The 18,371-nt window shown below is 35.7% G+C and overlaps 2 protein-coding genes across 13 annotated transcripts in view; both read right to left on the minus strand.

Annotated features, from left to right (window-relative positions):
- The window catches only part of LCORL (ligand dependent nuclear receptor corepressor like), a 185,218-nt gene that overhangs the window by 59,308 nt on the left and 107,539 nt on the right, over positions 1 to 18,371 (minus strand). The window lies entirely within an intron of this gene.
- LOC309816880 (GTP-binding nuclear protein Ran-like) lies at positions 16,205 to 17,041 on the minus strand. The gene has a single exon (XM_082644712.1). It carries the CDS (start codon positions 17,024 to 17,026, stop codon positions 16,385 to 16,387), a length of 642 nt encoding a protein of 213 aa, XP_082500838.1. The 5' UTR covers positions 17,027 to 17,041; the 3' UTR covers positions 16,205 to 16,384.

Consider the following 18,371-nt stretch of genomic DNA (forward strand, 5'->3'; position numbering starts at 1 on the left):
CTGCCGATGCAGGGGATACGGGTTCGTGCCCCGGTCTGGGAGGATCCCATATGCCGCGGAGCGGCTGGGCCCGTGAGCCATGGCCGCTGGGCCTGCGCATCCGGAGCCTGTGCTCCGCAACGGGAGAGGCCACAACAGTGAGAGGCCCGCATACCGTAAAAAAAAAAAAAAAAAAAAAAAAACAAAAAAACAGAAATATGATCAGACATATCATGTGACTAGGGCTATTCTTTAGAGTTGAGTTTAGACCTAAGTTTAAAGCAGAATAGATAATGCTACTTTATTCTATTCAACTACTCAGTTTTTGTTTGTTTATATTGGGAATAAGTCTATGTGTGAGACCAAGGACTTGGCAAAAAACAAAAAAACAAACAAACAAGATAAAAAAGAGGAAGAGACAAAGAAAATGCTGCTCAGCTGCTGATAAGTGAGCCTTTTAGAATACTTGTGCAAATTATCATAACTATAAAAAAATTGAGTTAACTAAAGATCTAGGCCAGGGATATAAACTCAGATGGTTTCACAATTCAGGCAACTAACAAACACTGGGCTAGAAGAGAAAATATGTTGCCAAATGGAAATGGTATGCTCCCAAGAAGACAGAAATAATTTATTTTTGCCCTATCTCTTCATTTTCCAAATTTAACTAATTCAAGAGTTTAGCAAGTTGTTTGTGGTAGCCAGTTTCAAGATGGTCCTTAATGATTCCCACTCCCACCTCCTGGTTTCCAGTGTTGTGTAGTCTCTTCCACATTGTATCAAGGGTGGAATGTGTGATTTAATAATAACATACTGCAGAAGTGTATGTCACTTCCAAGATTAGGTTATAAAAGAATATGGTTTCTACCCTGGATACTCTGAACACTGGTGTTCGCTGTGACCTCCACCCACACTATTCTGTCCTCTTGCTCTCTCATCACTCACTCTGGAGAAAGCTGTACTGTGAGCGGCACTGAGGAGGCTCACAAGGAGAGGAACTGAAGTCTCCTGCAAACAGCCAAATGACTGAACTGGGAAGAAGATGCTCAAGACCAATCAACTCCCAAATGACTGAAAAGGAAAACAACACAGCAAAAGTTATGTGAGGAAGCTAAAGCAGTGCTTAGAGAACAATTTATAGCAATAAACACATATATTAAAAAAAATTCAACCCAATAACCTAACCTTCCTCCTTAAGAGAAAACAAATCAAAAATTAAACCCAAAGCAAGCACAGAGAAAAAAATAAATTAAAAGGGCAGAAAAAAATAAAATAGAGCATAGAAAGAAAACAGAGAAGAGCAGTAAAACCAAAAGTTGGTTCTTTGAAAAGATCAAAAATTTGACCAAGAATAAAAACCAGAATAGACTTGTTTGTAAAATCAGAAATGAAGGAAGCAATATCACCATTAACATTAAAGGTAATCAAGAAATACTACAAAAAAAAGAAAAAAGCTATACATCAACACATTAGGTATCCTACATGAAATGGCCAAATTCCTAGAAAGACACAAACTATCAAACTCACTCAAGAAGTAACAGTAAAACCTGGACTTGCAAGTAAAAAGACTGAATTAGTAACCAAAAATCTTGCCACAAAGAAAAGCCCAGGGAGACAGATTTACTGGTGAATTCTATTAGACATTTAAAGAGGAATTAAAACCAATCCTTCACAAACTCCAAAACAAGAGATGAGGAGGGAACACTTCCCAACACATTCTATGAGGGCAATATTAGCCTGATACCAAAACAGGACAAAGAAATCATATGAAAAGAAAACTACTAAACGAAATGAAAACTATCCATTATGAATAGACAAAAATCCAGTTGACTCTTGAGCTACATGGGTTAGAGCTGTGCGGATCCACTTATATGTGGATTTCTTCAATAGTAAATACTACAGTACTACACAATCTGTGACTGGTTGAATCTGTGGATGTGGAAATGCAAATACAGAGGGCTGACCATAAGTCATAAACAGATTTTCAACTGCATGAAGGGCCAGCCCCTCTCCACCACATTGTTCAAGGACCAACTCTCCAAGCACACAGAAACAGGCAACACATAAAAAGGATTATACAACAAGACAAGGTTGTCCACGCTCACCACTATTATTCAACATAGTTTTGGAAGTTTTAGCCACAGCAATCAAAGTAGAAAAAGAAATAAAAGGAATCCAAATCGGAAAAGAAGTAAAGCGGTCACTGTTTGTAGATGACATGATACGATACATAGAGAATCCTAAAGATGCTATCAGAAAACTACTAGAGCTAATCAATGAATTTGGTAAAGTAGCAGGCTACAAAATTAATGCATAGAAACAAAATTAATGCAAAGAAATTTCTGGCATTCCTACACACTAATGATGAAAAATCTGAAAGAGAAATTAAGGAAACACTCCCATTTACCACTGAAACAAAAAGAATAAAATACCTAGGAATAAATTTACCTAAGGAGACAAAAGATCTGTATGCAGAAAACTGTAAGACACTGATGAAAGAAATTAAAGATGAGACAAACAGATGGAGAGATATACCATGTTCTTGGATTGGAAGAATCAACACTGTGAAAATGACTCTACTCCCCAAAGCAATCTACAGATTCAATGCAATCCCTACCAAACTACCACTGGCATTTTTCACAGAACTAGAACAAAAAATTTCACAATTTTTATGGAAACACAAAAGACCCCGAATAGCCAAAGCAGTCTTGAGAAAGATGGAGCTGGTGGAATCAAGCTCCCTGACTTCAGACTATACTACAAAGCTACAGTAACCAAGACAGTATGGTACTGGCACAAAAACAGAAATATAGATCAATGGAACAGGATAGAAAGCCCAGAGGTAAACCCATGAACCTATGGTCACCTTATCTTTGATAAAGGAGGCAAGAATATACAGTGGAGAAAAGACAGCCTCTTCAATAAGTGGTGCTGGGAAAACTGGACAGCTACATGTAAAAGAATGAAATTAGAACACTCCCCAACACCATACACAAAAATAAACTCAAAATGAATTAAAGACCTAAATGTAAGGCCAGACACTATCAAACTCTTAGAGGAAAACATAGGCAGAACACTCCATGACATAAATCACAGCAAGATCCCTTTTCACCCACCTCCTAGAGAAATGGAAATAAAAACAAAAATAAATGAGACCTAATGAAACTTAAAAGCTTTTGCACAGCAAAGGAAACCGTAAACAAGATGAAAAGACAACCCTCAGAATGGGAGAAAATATTTGCAAATGAAGCAACTGACAAAGGATTAATCTCCAAAATTTACAAGCAGCTTGTGCAGCTCAATACCAAAAAAACAAACAACCCAATCCAAAAATGGGCAGAAGACCTAAATAGACATTTCTCCAAAGAAGATATACAGATTGCCAACAAACACATGAAAGGATGCTCCACATCACTAATCATTAGAGAAATGCAAATCAAAACTGCAATGACATAACATCCCACACCAGTCAGAACGGTTATCATCAAAAAATCTAGAAACAATAAATACTGAAGAGGGTGTGGAGAAAAGGGAACACTCTTGCATTGTTGGTGGGAATGTAAATTGATACAACCACTTTGGAGAACAGTATGGAGGTTCCTTAAAAACCTAAAAATAGAACTACCATACGACCCAGCAATCTTACTACTGGGTATGTACCCTGAGAAAACCATAATTCAAAAAGAGTTATGTACCAATATGTTCATTGTAGCTCTATTTACAATAGCCAGGACATGGAAACAACCTAAGTGTCCATCGACAAATGAATGGATAAAGAAAATGTGGCATATATACACAATGGAGTATTACTCAGCCATAAAAAGAAACTAAACTGAGTTATTTGTAGCAAGACAGATGGACCCAGAGTCTGTTACACAGAGTGAAGTAAGTCAGAAAGAGAAAAATAAATACCGTATGCTAACACATTACGTGGAGTCTGAAAAGAAAAAAAAATGTTCCTGAAGAACCTAGGGGCAGGACAGGAATAAAGACGTAGATGTAGAGAATGGACTTGAGGACACCGGGAGGGGGAAGGGTAAGCTGGGACGAACTGAGAGAGTGGCATGGACTTATATACACTACCAAATGTAAAATAGATAGCTAGTGGGAAGCAGCTGCATAGCACAGGGAGATCAGCTCGGTGCTTTGTGACCATCTAGAGGGGTAGGATAGGGAGGGTGGGAGAGAGATGCAAGAGGGAGGAGATATGGGGTTATATGTATATGTATAGCTGATTCACTTTGTTATAAAGCAGAAACTAACACACCATTGTAAAGCAATTATACTACAAAAAAGATGTTAAAAAAAAAGGATTATACATCAAGACCAAGAATACAAGGTTAGTTCAACATATGAAAACCAATCAGGCAATGTAATATAACATATTAATAAAGAACAAATGCCACATAATAATCTCCATAGATGTAGAAAAGCACTTGATACCTTTTCATGATAAAAACAATGTACAAACTAGGAATAGAAGGAAACTACCTTAATCTACGAAAGAGTATCTATGAAAAATCTACAGATAACATCACACTTAATGGTGAAGATTGAAAGTTTCCCCCATAATATCAGAACAAGAGAAGGACATATGCTCTCACTACTTCTATTCAACATGTACTGGAGGTTCTAGCCAGTGCAATTAGGCAGGAAAAAGAAATAAAAGTAATTTGGACTGAAAAAGTAGAAGTAAAACTCTCTTTATAGATAACATAATGTTGTATATACAAATTTGTAAGGAATCCACACATAAAAAATTTTAGAACTAGTACGTTCACCAAGGTTACAGGATGCCATATCAATATATAAAAATCAATTTTGCTTCTATACAATGGCACTAAACAATTCTAAGAGGAAATAATTAAGAAAATAATTCCATTTACAACAGTATTACAACTTACAGGAATAAGTTTGACAAAACATAAATAAACAGAAATACATCCTGTGTTCATGAACTGGAAAACTTAATATTGTTAACATGATAATAACTCCCCAAACTGATCAACAAATTCAACACAATCCCTATCAAAACCCTAGCTGGCATTTTTGTATAAACTGACAAGCTGATTCTAAAAAGCATATTGAAATGCAAAGGATCCAGAATAGCCAAAATAATCTTGAAAAAGAACTAAACTGGAGGATTAGCAATTCCTGATTTCAAAACTTACTATAAAGTATAATAATCAAGCCTAGGTGTTAATTTCCTAAGGACAGACATACAGATCAGTAGAGTAGAATTGAGCCCCAAGAGAAACCATTAATCTATTTTTGATAAGAGTACCAAGACAATTCAGTGGGGGAAATCATTGTCTTTTCAACAAACTGTGCTAGGACAACTGGATATTTACATGCAAAATAATGAAACTGGACCTCCACCTCATACCATATAGAATAATTAACTCAATGCATCAATGACCTAAATATAGGAGTTAAAACTATAAAAATCTGAAAGAAAACATAAGTGTAAATCTTCATGACCTTAGATTAAGGCAATGATTCCTTAGATTTGACACTAAAACACAAGCAACAAGAGAAAAAAATAGATATAATGAACTTGATTAAAATTTAAAACTTTTGTACATCAAAGGACACTAAGTGAAGAGAGTCCACGGAATAGAAGTAAATATTTACAAATCACATGTCTGATAAGGGTCTACTGTCCAAGTATATAAAGAACTCTTATAACCCAACAATAAAAAGACAAATGCCCAAATAAAAAAACAGCAAATGATTTGAGTAGACATTTCTCCAAAGAAGATATTATTATTGACCAGTAAACACATGACAAGATGATTAACATCATTAGTCTTTAGGGAAATGCAAATCAAAAGCACAATGAGATACCATTTCACACCATGAAGGAGAATTATAATAAAAAATGCAGATAACATGTGTGAGTGAGAATGTGGAGAAATTTGAGTCCTCATACATGGTGGGTGGGAATGCAAAATGGTGCAGTCATTTTGGAAAATAATTTTGAAAACACATTAAAAAATGTAAACATAGAATTACCATATGACCCACCAAATTCCACCCCTAGGTATATAACTAAGAAAACCGAAAACATATGTTCAATCAAAAGTATGTATGAATGTTCACAGCAGCATTATTCACAACAGCCAAAAAGTAGAAACAACCCAAATGAATGTCAACTGGTGAATGTATAAATAAAATGTGGTATATCCATACAATAATTATTCAATCATAAAAAGAAATGAACTGATGCATGTTACAACAAGAATGAACCTCAAAACATGCTAAATGAAGGCTGCACATAGTGCAATTTCATTTATATGAAATGTTTAAAACAGGCAAATCTACAAAGAGAGAAATCTATTAGATTAGTGGTTGCCAGAGCTTGGAGAAGAGTAAAAGAATGATGAGTGAGTGTTCATCTAGTAATGGGTTTCTTTTTTAGGGTGAAGAAAATGTTCTGGAATCAGATAGCAGTGATGGTTCCAAAACTTTGTTAATGAGTGTATTAAAAACCACTGAATTTTATACTTTAAAAAAGTGAATTTTATAGTATGTGAATTATATCTCAATTAAAAAAATAGGAAGAAAGGATAAATTAGAAAGTGGAACTTAGAGCCCAGAGGGCAGATTCAAGAGCCATAAAGAATTTTTCCTTAAGATCTAATCAAATAACTTCCAACATTTGCCCAGCTGGATTTCAGGATTGCTGTGGAACAGTGACCCCTGCGTGCACACCATTTAGCTATTTTTGAACAAGAGTGTTTACAGTGGTTATCCTATGCCTGTCCTAACATTGTACGTTGGGTGTGTGTGGGCAAGTAATTTGCCTTTTTACTTTTAAAGGTCTACAGATCAAGAGAAACTATATTTGAAGTGCTATACCAAAGGAACTACACTCAAGGAACTTCATTTGTATCTGAAACTAAACTAGATAACAAGAGTGTGGTCTCTGAGATGATGCTGTAGTAAGATAACACTTTTGGAGGTCTTGGGCAAGGGTGAGTGTATTTTACACATGGGAGAGATGTGAATCACCAGAACCAACTGATTCCAACTTCCTTGTATTCACTCCTTTGTTTAGTATTCTTCCACACTCATAGGTAGCATATAATGCTACTATTTACCTAGAGAGAGAGTTGCTCTTAGGACCAATCTAAGAATATCTGTGTAGGTTGTCTCAATTATGAGACTGTCAAAGTGGATAATGTTGGTCACTAATCCAACAAAAATTTTAAAGACCAGGATGATGGTATTTTTCTTATCTTCTCTTTCTCCAAAATCCATTTCCCTTCTCTCCATGTTTGATATGTATTAACAATTAATACTTATATAGCACTTTATTTAACATGAAGAACTCTGACACATACTGGTATCATTTAATGACAAATATCATATCAGTGCAGATAATGATATAACGAAAAGTAAGAAGGAAAGCAAAGTTCTACAGAACCACTTATGGTGTACAGTTCTTGCCCTTGCCTTCTATTCTTCCCCAAATATTTTTTTCTAAAAATTTCAATCTACAGAGAAGTTGAAGAGTACAATGTACTTCGACAAAATTTTACCTCTAGATTCAACAACTATTGACATTTTGCGTCACTGGATTTACATATAAACTCACACACACAGGTTATTTATGGGTGAAGCATTTGAAAGTTGCAGATATCATGAAGCTTTAACTCTACTTGAGAAATAAAGAACATTATGATACATAACTATAATGCCATCATCCCTTTCAAAAAATTTAACACAAAAAATATAGTCCCCAACTTTCCTCATTATCTCCTTTACAGCTTTTTCCTCCCCAATCTCAGGTTGCAATCCAGGATTACACATTGTATTTTTCTTAACATCTTTATTGGAGTATAACTGCTTTACAATGGCGTGTTAGCTTCTGCTTCATAACAAAGTGAATCAGTTATACATATACATATGTCCCCAGATCTCTTCCCTCTGGTGTCTCGCTCCCCCCACCCTCTCTATCCCACCCCTCTAGGTGGTCACAAACCACCTAGCTGATATCCCTGTGCTATGTGGCTGCTTCCCACTAGCTATCTATTTTACTTTTCCCAGCTTACCCTTCCCCCTGCCCGTATCCTCAAGTCCATTCTCTAGTAGGTCTGCATCTTTATTCTCGTCTTGCCCCTAGGTTCTTCATGACCTTTTTTTTTTTTTTTGATTCCATATATATGTGTTAGCATACGGTATTTGTTTTTCACTTTCTGACTTACTTCACTCTGTGTGACAGACTCTAGGTCCACCCACCTCACTACAAAAAACTCAATTTCGTTTCTTTTTATGGTGGAGTAATATTCCATTGTATGTATGTGCCACATCTTCTTTATCCATTCATCTGTTGATGGACACTTAGGTTGCTTCCATGTCCTGGCTATTGTAAACAGAGCTGCAATGAACACTTTGGTACATGACTTTTTTTGAATTATGGTTTTCTCAGGGTATATGCCCAGTAGTGGGATTGCTGAGTCATATGGTAGTTCTATTTTTAGGTTTTTAAGGAACCTTCATACTGTTCTCCATAGTGGATGGATCAATTTGCATTCCCACCAACAGTGCAAGAGTGTTCCCTTTTCTCCACTCCCTCTTGAGCATTTATTGTTTGTAGATTTTTTTTTTTTTTGGCGGTACGCGGGCCTCTCACTGTTGTGGCCTCTCCCGTTGCGGGGCACAGGCTCCGGACATGCAGGCTTAGCGGCCATGGCTCACGGGCCCAGCCGCTCCATGGCATGTGGGATCCTCCTGGACCGGGGCACGAACCCGTGTCCCCTGCATTGGCAGGCGGACTCTCAACCACTGCGCCATCAGGGAAGCCCTGTTTGTAGATTTTTTGATGATGGCCATTCTGACCGGTGTGAGATGACATCTCACTGCAGTTTTGATTTGCATTTCCCTAATGATTAATGATGTTGTGCATTCTTTCATGTGTTTGTTGGCAATCTGTATATCTTCTTTGGAGAAATGTCTATTTAGGTCTTCTGCCCATTTTTGGATTGGGTTGTTTGTTTTTTGATATTGAGCTGCATGAGCTGCTTGTAAATTTTGGAGATTAATCCTCTGTCAGTTGCTTCATTTGCAAATATTTTCTCCCATTCTGAGGGTTGTCTTTTCATCTTGTTTACGGTTTCCTTTGCTGTGCAAAAGCTTTTAAGTTTCATTAGGTCTCATTTATTTTTGTTTTTATTTCCATTTCTCTAGGAGGTGGGTCAAAAAGGATCTTGCTGTGATTTATGTCATAGAGTGTTCTGCCTATGTTTTCCTCTAAGAGTTTGATAGTGTCTAGCCTTACATTTAGGTCTTTGATCCATTTTGAGTTTATTTTTGTGTATGGTGTTAGGGCGTGTTCTAATTTCATTATTTTACAGGTAGTTGTCCAGTTTTCCCAGCACCACTTATTGAAGAGGCTGTCTTTTCTCCACTGTATATTCTTGCCTCCTTTATCAAAGATAAGGTGACCATATGTGTGTGGGTTTATCTCTGGGCCCTCTGTCCTGTTCCATTAATCTATATTTCTGTTTTTGTGACAGTAGCATACTGTCTTGATTACTGTGGCTTTGTAGTATAGTCTGAAGTCAGGGAGCCTGATTCCTCCAGCTCTGTTTTTCTTTCTCAAGATTGCTTGGGTTATTCGGGGTCTTTTGTGTTTCCATAAAAATTGTGAAATTTTTGGTTCTAGTTCTGTGAAAAATGCCAGTGGTAGTTTGGTAGGGATTGCATTGAATCTGTAGATTGCCCTGGGTAGTATAGTCATTTTCACAATGTTGATTCTTCCAATCCAAAAACATGGTATATCTCTCCATCTGTTGGTATCATCTTTAATTTCTTTCATCGGTGTCTTATAGTTTTCTGCATACAGATCTTTTGTCTCCTTAGTTAGGTTTATTCCTAGATATTTTATTCTTTTTGCTGCAATGGTAAATGGGAGTGTTTTTTAAATTTCACTTTCAGAGTTTTCATCATTAGTGTATAGGAATGCTAGAGATTTCTGTGCATTAATTTTGTATCCTGCTACTTTACCAAATTCATTGATTAGCTCTAGTAGTTTCCTGGTAGCATCTTTAGGATTCTCTATGTAGAGTATCATGTCATCTGCAAACAGTGACAGCTTTACTTCTTTTCCGATTTGGATTCCTTTTGTTTCTTTTTCTTCTCTGATTGCTGTGGCTAAGACTTCCAAAACTATGTTGAATAACAATGGTGAGATACACATTGTATTTGATTGTCATGTCTCCCTAGTCTTTCCTCCTGCTTTTTTTCTTCTTTTTTTAAAATTTCCATGCCATGTATCTTGTAGCATGTCCCTAAATTTGGATTAGGTTGCTTATGATTTAGGTTCAGGTTAATAATTTTTGACAGGAATAGTACATCAGTGATATGCCGTTTGGTTTATCATACCAGTTGATCCCAGTATTAGTGATGTTGTTGATCACTAGCTGTAAGGTGGTATCCAACAGATATTTCCATTTTAGAGTTACCTTTTCTCCTTTGTAATTAGTAATCTATGGAGTAATACTTTAATGTGATTATCCTCTTCCCCAACAATCTTGTACTTACCCAATGTTTTCAGTATCTATTGATAATTCTTGCCAGAATCAACTGGTACACTACTGGTTACAAAAAATTAATTTTCTTAATTCCATTATTCATTTTCCATTTTTCTATAATATTCTTTAAAAAAAAGAAATGCCTTCTCTTCTGTGACCCTTACCTTTTATTTTTTGTTATTATCACTATGAACTCATAGACTGTCTCTTGTTATTCAATGTGTTATCTATGACTTCATTATTCATTTTAATGCACAAATTATTCCAAATTTGCTCAGTGGAAATCCCTTCATGCTGGTCCTTATATCCTTTTGATATACCTTCTGTTTTTGAGGACTTCCTTTTTTTTTTTCTGTTTCTTTTTAGCATATAAAAAATATTCCATGCCTACTTCTACTTTTCCTGTCCCTGACTTGGAATCAACCAATATTCCAAATACCCTATTTTTCCTACTTGTGGTAGGAACTGGTATTTAGGCATCAAGGTCTGATGATAAGTGTGGTCATTTCTACTATGGTGTCATTGTTTCTAAAATCTTACAGTAGGAAAAGTTAATAAATGCTAACTATATACATATTTAAATCATGAGTTCATACTGGGACCTCTATTACCATGGAGTTCTTCTTTTTCTTCCCCCGTTCCATATTTTTATTCCCTTCTCTTACAGTAAAAACTCACAAAATTACTAAACCAATACAACTATTGAAAAATGTTTATCCTTAAAATAACCCCACTGAGAGTACAGAGCACTATATTAGTTATTTGAATTAATTTTTCCTGTGTTTTGTATTATTGATATGATATAGTTAGGTTTATTTGCTTTTTTTTGTTTGACCCAATCACAGGGCTTCCTCCCCCATCCTTGTTGATTTAATTTTATTTAAAAAATGCACAAAATTAACATGTCTCAAAACTCAAAACTATACAAGACTCAAAGAAGGTTCACTTATTTTATTTTCCACTACTCCCAAAATAACCAAATTTTATTAGTTTCTGATTTATGCTTTTGTGGTATTTTGTATAAAAATAAGAAAATAGATTCATATATTCTTTCCTCTTCTTTCTTAAAAGTTAACACAGTATATATCCCATTTTCTTCCTCTTGCTTTTTTCACTTAAAAGTATATACCAAGTTAATCCTTCTTATCAGTTCATAGAGATGTTCTTAAAAAAATTTTTTTAACTGAAGTACAGTTGATGTACAATATTAAATAATTTTCAGGTGTACAACAGTGATTTACAATTTTTAAAGGTTATATTCCATTTATAGTTACTATAAAATACTGGCTATATTCCTTGTATTGTACAATACATCCTTGCAGCTTATTTATTTTATACACAATAGTTTGTACCTCTTAATCCCCAACCCCTATCTTGCTCTTCCCCCCTTCCCTCTCCACACTGATAACCACTAGTTTGTTCTCTATATCTGTGAGTCTGTTTTTTGTTATATTCACTAGTTTACTTTTTTAGATTTCACATTTAGAAGATATCATACAGTATTTGTTTTTCTCTAACTTATTTCATAAGCATTATACCCTCCAAGTCCATCTATGTTGTTGCAAATTTCATTCTTTTTTATGGTTTTGTATTCCATTGTACATATATGCAATATCTTCTTTATCCATTCATCTGTTGATGGACATTTAGGTCACTTTATTCTATTCTACAGCTCCATGGTAAGCCATTGTTTCTACCACGTGGCCAACCTGTCTCCTATGGGTGGGCATGTGATTTCAAACATTTTGCTATTATAAATAATGCTGCAATAAATAATTTTGTGCATTTCTATTCTCATGTTGTTAAACAAGTACCAACAGGTAAATTCTAAAATGTGGGATTATTGAATCAAAGGGTAAATACATATGTAGTTTTAATAGATATTGCTTAATACTTCTTTGTCAGGACTGTACATTTTGTACTTACCACTGCAATTAATAAAAGTGACTGCTACCTCATAGGTACCCTAACTGAGTGCTGTCAGGCTTTTGAATTTTTGCTAATCTAATAGAAGAGAAATGGTAACTCAGTATTGTTTTAATTTGTAGCTTTAGTATAAATTTAAGGGTCATTTAAATATCTTATTTTTCTGTGTGTAACACTCTGCTAACACCTTCTGTCCATTTTTCTATTAAGTGGTTGGTCCTATTTTTTCCCTTATTAATTAAAAAAAATTCCTTATATACTAGGAGATTAACTATTGTAATATACAATGCAAGTATGTTTTCCCAGTTTGCCTTTGTCTTTTAACTTTGACTATGGGATTTTCTTGCTAGACAAATTTCTATTTAATATAAATAAACCCTTTAAATGTAGTCAATATTCTATTTTATTGCATCTGGACTTTAAGTCATACAGAAAGCCTTTGCCCCCTATTCCAGGTTACAACAGAATTCACTCATATTATCTCCTAGTATGTACATGGTTACATTATTTTGTGTTATATTGAAATCTCTTACCCAATTTGAAATTTATTCGAGTGTATATGAGATATGGATCTAATTTTACCTTTTTCTGATTAGTTTTCCAATTATCCTAAAATCAGTTATTATCCTAAAATCAGTCCATCATTTTCCCTGTGATTTGAAATGCCACCTATCTATTTCCCTGGGTGTGTGGGTCTATTTCTCAATGAGTTTGTTTGCCCATTCAGGTAACAGTACTGCCATTTTAATTAGAGAGGTTTTAATAACTGGAAGAGCCAGTACTAGATCTTTTTAAAAACCTATTCTTGCATATCTGTATTTCCATATGGTAGCTCCAAAGGGGTGGATGAGATTTCCTAAAGGAATCATTAAATTTATGTATTTATTTAGGGAAACCAAAATTGCTTGTTTGTTTATTCCAAAGTATTTGTCTTTTTTTAACTACTGTAAATAGAATTATATCATCTGACTATGTGTACATGAAAGACACTGTTGCTTTAAATTTTGACATTGTACTGATTTTTTTTTTTTTTTTTTTTTGCGGCATTGGGTCTTTATTGCTGTGTGCGGGCTCTCTCTAGTTGCGGGGAGTGGGGGCTACTATTCATTGTGGTGTGCAGACTTCTCATTACAGTGGCTTCTCTTGTTGCAGAGCAGTGGCTCTAGGTGCATGGGCTTCAGTAGTTGCAGCACGTGGGCTCAGTAGTTGCAGCACGCGGGCTCAGTAGTTGCAATATGCGGGCCTTGAAGTGCACGGGCTTCAGTTGTTGCAGCACGTGGGCTCAGTAGTTGCGACATGTAGGCCCTAAAGTGCAGGGGCTTCAGTAGTTGTGGCACATGGGCTCAGTAGTTGCAGCACACGGGCTCTGGGGCATGTGGGCTTCAGTAGTTGTGGCTCAAGGGCTCTAGAATGCAGACTCATTAGTTCTGGTGCATGGCCTTAGTTGTTCTGCGGCATGTGGGATCCTCCCGGACCAAGGATTGAACCCGTGTCACCTGCACTGGCACATGGGTTCTTTTTTTTTTTTTTTTTTAATATATATTTATTTATTTTTAGCTGCATTGGGTCTTCTTCGCAGTGCGCGGGCTTCTCATTGCAGTGGCTTCTCCTGTTGCGGAGCACAGGTTCTAGGCGTGCGGGCTTCAGTAGTTGTGGCTCACGGGCTCTAGAGTGCAGGCTCAGTATTTGTGGTGCACGGGCTTAGTTGCTCCACAGCATGTGGGATCTTCCTGGACGAGGGATCAAACCCATGTCCCCTGCATTGGCAGGCAGATTCTTAACCAGTGCACCACCAGGGAAATCCCTGTGCTAAATTCCTTTACTGTTTGAGTTAGTTTTATTATCAATGTTCTTGGTGTTCTAATATCATTTGCAAACAGAACTAGTTGTATTTCTTCTTCCAATTCTTATGAATCTAAAACAGTTTTCTCTTATCTAATTGCACAAACCCAAACCTCCAACAAGATGCTGAATAGTGGAGACACACGACAATCCTATCTTGTTCCAGTTTTAGTAGGAATGCTGTCAGTAGTTACCACATTTTAAGCTGTATTTTAAAAACAGGACTATATGTGTTTTATCAGGTTGAAGATACATGCATAAATTCCTTTTTTTTTACCAAATATATTTAGCAGGAACATGCTGAATTTTTCCAAAGACCTTTCGAACATCAGTAGAGATGAAGTACACTTCTTGTTCTTCCTTAGAGTAACAGGTGATTTATGTTAATGGATTTCCTAAGACAGAACCATTGATCAATGGAACACTTGATCAATGATGTATTATTTTACTACAACACTGTAGAATTTTGTTTGATATTTTTGTATTGATATAAATGAGATTATTCTGTAGTCGTGTGTGTATGTGTGTGAACTATATGAGATTTTTATCTAGATCAACATCATAGTCATTTAAAAAATAATTTGGGAACTTACTTTTTATGTTCTGAAAGATTTTAGGAAACATAGAGATTAGCTGATCTTAGAAATTTTGGTAAAATATAACTTTTAAACCTCCCAGCTTGGTGTTTTTGTTGGTTTCTTGATACATTTTTCTATTGCTTAAAAAAAAAACACATAAAAACGAATAACTTGTTTAAGTCTTCTAGCTCTTTGGAGACAATTTTGGTAAACTGGATTTTCCTATTAATTTTATCCATTTCACCTAAGTTGTAAAAAACAGAATCTATGACTTTTTAAATTTTCTGCTTCAATGATTATTTCCCCCTTATCATGTCTTCTACATCTCTGCTTTCTCCCTTTGTGCTAACCTCTCCCCTGTTCCCTGGCCAATTGGTTAACTAGTACTTTATCTATTCCATGGCCTTTTCCAAAGAAAAAACTTCTTTTTCTATTTATTTTTTAGTCTTAATGTTTTTCTGTCTTCCACCTTAATAATTTTTGCTTTTATCTTTATTATTTCCTTCCTTGTTCATTATTCTGATTTACTTTGAGTTTTTTTTTTTTTTTCAGAAGTGCCTTGTGGCTTGTGGGATCTTAGTTCCCTGACCAGGGATTGAACCCATGGCTCCCTGCAGTGGAAGCAGAGAGTCCTAATCACTGGATTGCCAGGGAATTCCTATTTTGTGATTTTTTTCCCTAGCTTTTTTTGATGGGAATTTAACTTATTCTCATTCTGTAGTTTTTACTGATAAAAATATTAAAGGCCAAATCTTTTCCTAATCACTGTTTTAATTATATCCCCTAGATTCTTACATGTATTTTTCATTATTAGTATATTTTAAAGAGATCCTATACTTTTTTTCTTCCCTTTCACACTAAAGTTGTTTAAAAGAATGTTTACATTGTAGGTGCATAGGACTTAATTTTTTGCTGTTGTTACTCATTTCTATCTTTATGGCATTATGATTTTAAAAAAGCTTTTTTTTGGTATTGTTTCTACTTTATGAACTTCTCAGGATTTCTTTTTGACTTTGTATATAAATTTTTTGTGAATGTTCTATGTACACTTGAGAAAAAAGAATAGTTTATATTACCTGAGGATAGAGTTATACCCATGAACTACCCCTTACTATTATTTTAGGGTTTCTACTATATATCCTTACTTATTTTATTTATTTATTTTATTTGAAATACAACTTTATTCTGATTCTAACTGAAAAGAAATGGGAATGACCGTAACAAACAAGATTCCACCACTGAATACTGTGATGTGACTGTAGCAGTCTTATATTTGAAACTCAAGGAGGAAACAATTGTGTTCCAAAACACCTAAATATGCAGGTCCAAAAAAAATGAAGGTTTTTCTTTTTTAACTGCCACATTCACTCCGAAGCTCATTCATCTCCTTCAGCATCCCAAAGATTAAGCACATGTTCTGCTTAGCTATGTAATAAAGTGGCAAACATGCTGCACCACTGACATCACAGGACAGTTGCCTATAAAACTAGACTTCTGACGCTGGGCTCCAGCTTCACTTTCTCACAGGTCATCATCTTCATCCGGGAGGGCAGTTGTCTGAGTAGCCTCTAGATCGTGCTCATACTGCGCTGCCAACGCTGGGTCCATGACCACCTCTGGCAGGGCGAGAGCAGGCATGGCGACGAACTCCAAGTTAGAGTCTCCGATCAGTTTTCTAGCAAGCCAGAGGAAGGGCTTTGCAAAGCTGTAGTTACTTTTGGCAGAAATGTCATAGTACTGAAGATTCTTCTTTCGGTGTAAGACAATTGACTTTGCCTTAACCCTTCTGTTCTTAATACCCACTTTGTTGCCACACAACACGATGGGGATGTTCTCACACACTCGTACCAGACCTCTATGCACGTTCTTGTAAGTAACTCTCGATGTTACATCAAACATTAGAATGGCACACTGAGCTTGGATATAATAGCCATCTCTCAGTCCACCAAATTTCTCCTGACCAGCTGTATCCCATACATTGAACAGAATAGGTCCTCTGCTGGTATGGAACACAAGGGGATGGACCTCAACACCCAAGGTAGCTACATACTTCTTCTCAAATTCACCAGTCGGATGACATTTCACAAATGTAGTTTTACCAGTACCACCATCACCAACCAATACAAGTTTGAACTGAACTTGGGGTTCTCCTTGGGCAGTCATTGTTATGTTACTCCTCCCGGCTGCCTTCCGCTGCCACCGCCGGGACGTCCTGATCCCCGGCCCCGCGGCCCCCACCTTGGCCTCCTCCTTACTTATTTTAGATGCACTTTACCGATCTAGGACTGAAAGTAACATGTTAATACTCCTGAGGTGTTAGTCCTTTACTCTGAATTCTCTCAAGTTTCTGCTTTATGAAGTTCACTGCTATATTATTTGACACAGATATTAATAAATATTATTTATGAGTTAAGGCCCTTAACAAAGTTTTTTGTCCTCAAGACAACCAATGTAATTTAGTATGCAAGAGAAATATTTTGAGTATTTCACATTTAATTGTACAGACTATTTTTTAAAATGTCTAACCCAAGGGTTAAATTTTCATAAATTAAAACGATTTTATTCCTTCATCAAGGGCATTCTTAAGTGTAACAGCCCTTTTTTTTACTACAATGTGTGCGGTGCTGAAGAACACAAGGACTACTAGGTATAGTTTAGTGCCACTGGTTTGACTCATGCTAGGGTACCAGTAATTTCAACCAACATTGCTCTTGCACCATCAGTTTTAAGGTCAACGCAGCAAAAGTGGCAAGTAACATCTTAGAATCATATTTTATAAAGTTTTGACCTTGCAGATTCCTTCAATGAGTCTTAGAGACCCAAGAGTTCCATGTACAACACTTGGAGAACCACCAAACTTAGTATATTTTTAACCCATAATAAATAGTACACTGGAAGGCAATATAGAAGAATGGTTGGAAATACATCATTGTAGTCAGATACACCTGGAATCAAATTTCAGCTCTGCTGATTACAAGCTGTATAACGTTGTGTAAGTTACTTTATAAGCCATAATTTATCTGTAAAGCAGTTTTACTAATAGTGTCTAAAGGAGTTGCTTCAAGGATTAAATGAACTAATGTATAGAGAGTGCTTACCCAGTGCTTATCACATATTCCTCAAAAAGCAGTAGCCTAATTACATAATTTTTATATAAGGCAACTATTTTCTAACAATCCCTATCAGGAGAAAAAAATCAAAGACAATAATTTGGGAAATCTCCCTAGACCAAAAACTTTAAAAATGAGCAAAATACTTGAAGCATTAAATTCCTAGAATTTTAGGATGTAAAATTTCAGATACCAGCGAATTTTGACATTTTCACTTTAATAGCCTTTTTTAAAAAATTGACTTTTTAACTTTATCTTTTCTATTTTATCTTTGCCTATTATTTCACAAGTTTTGTTGATATCTTCTGTGTCTGCCTTTCTCCTAATTATTTAGGGTCACTTTATTTTATTTTTATTTTATTTATTTTTGGCTGCGTTGGGTCTTCATTGCTGCGCGT

This window comes from Mesoplodon mirus (genome assembly GCF_964341445.2).
Source record: "Mesoplodon mirus genome assembly, chromosome: 2".
In the NCBI taxonomy this organism is placed as follows: Eukaryota; Metazoa; Chordata; class Mammalia; order Artiodactyla; family Ziphiidae; genus Mesoplodon; species Mesoplodon mirus.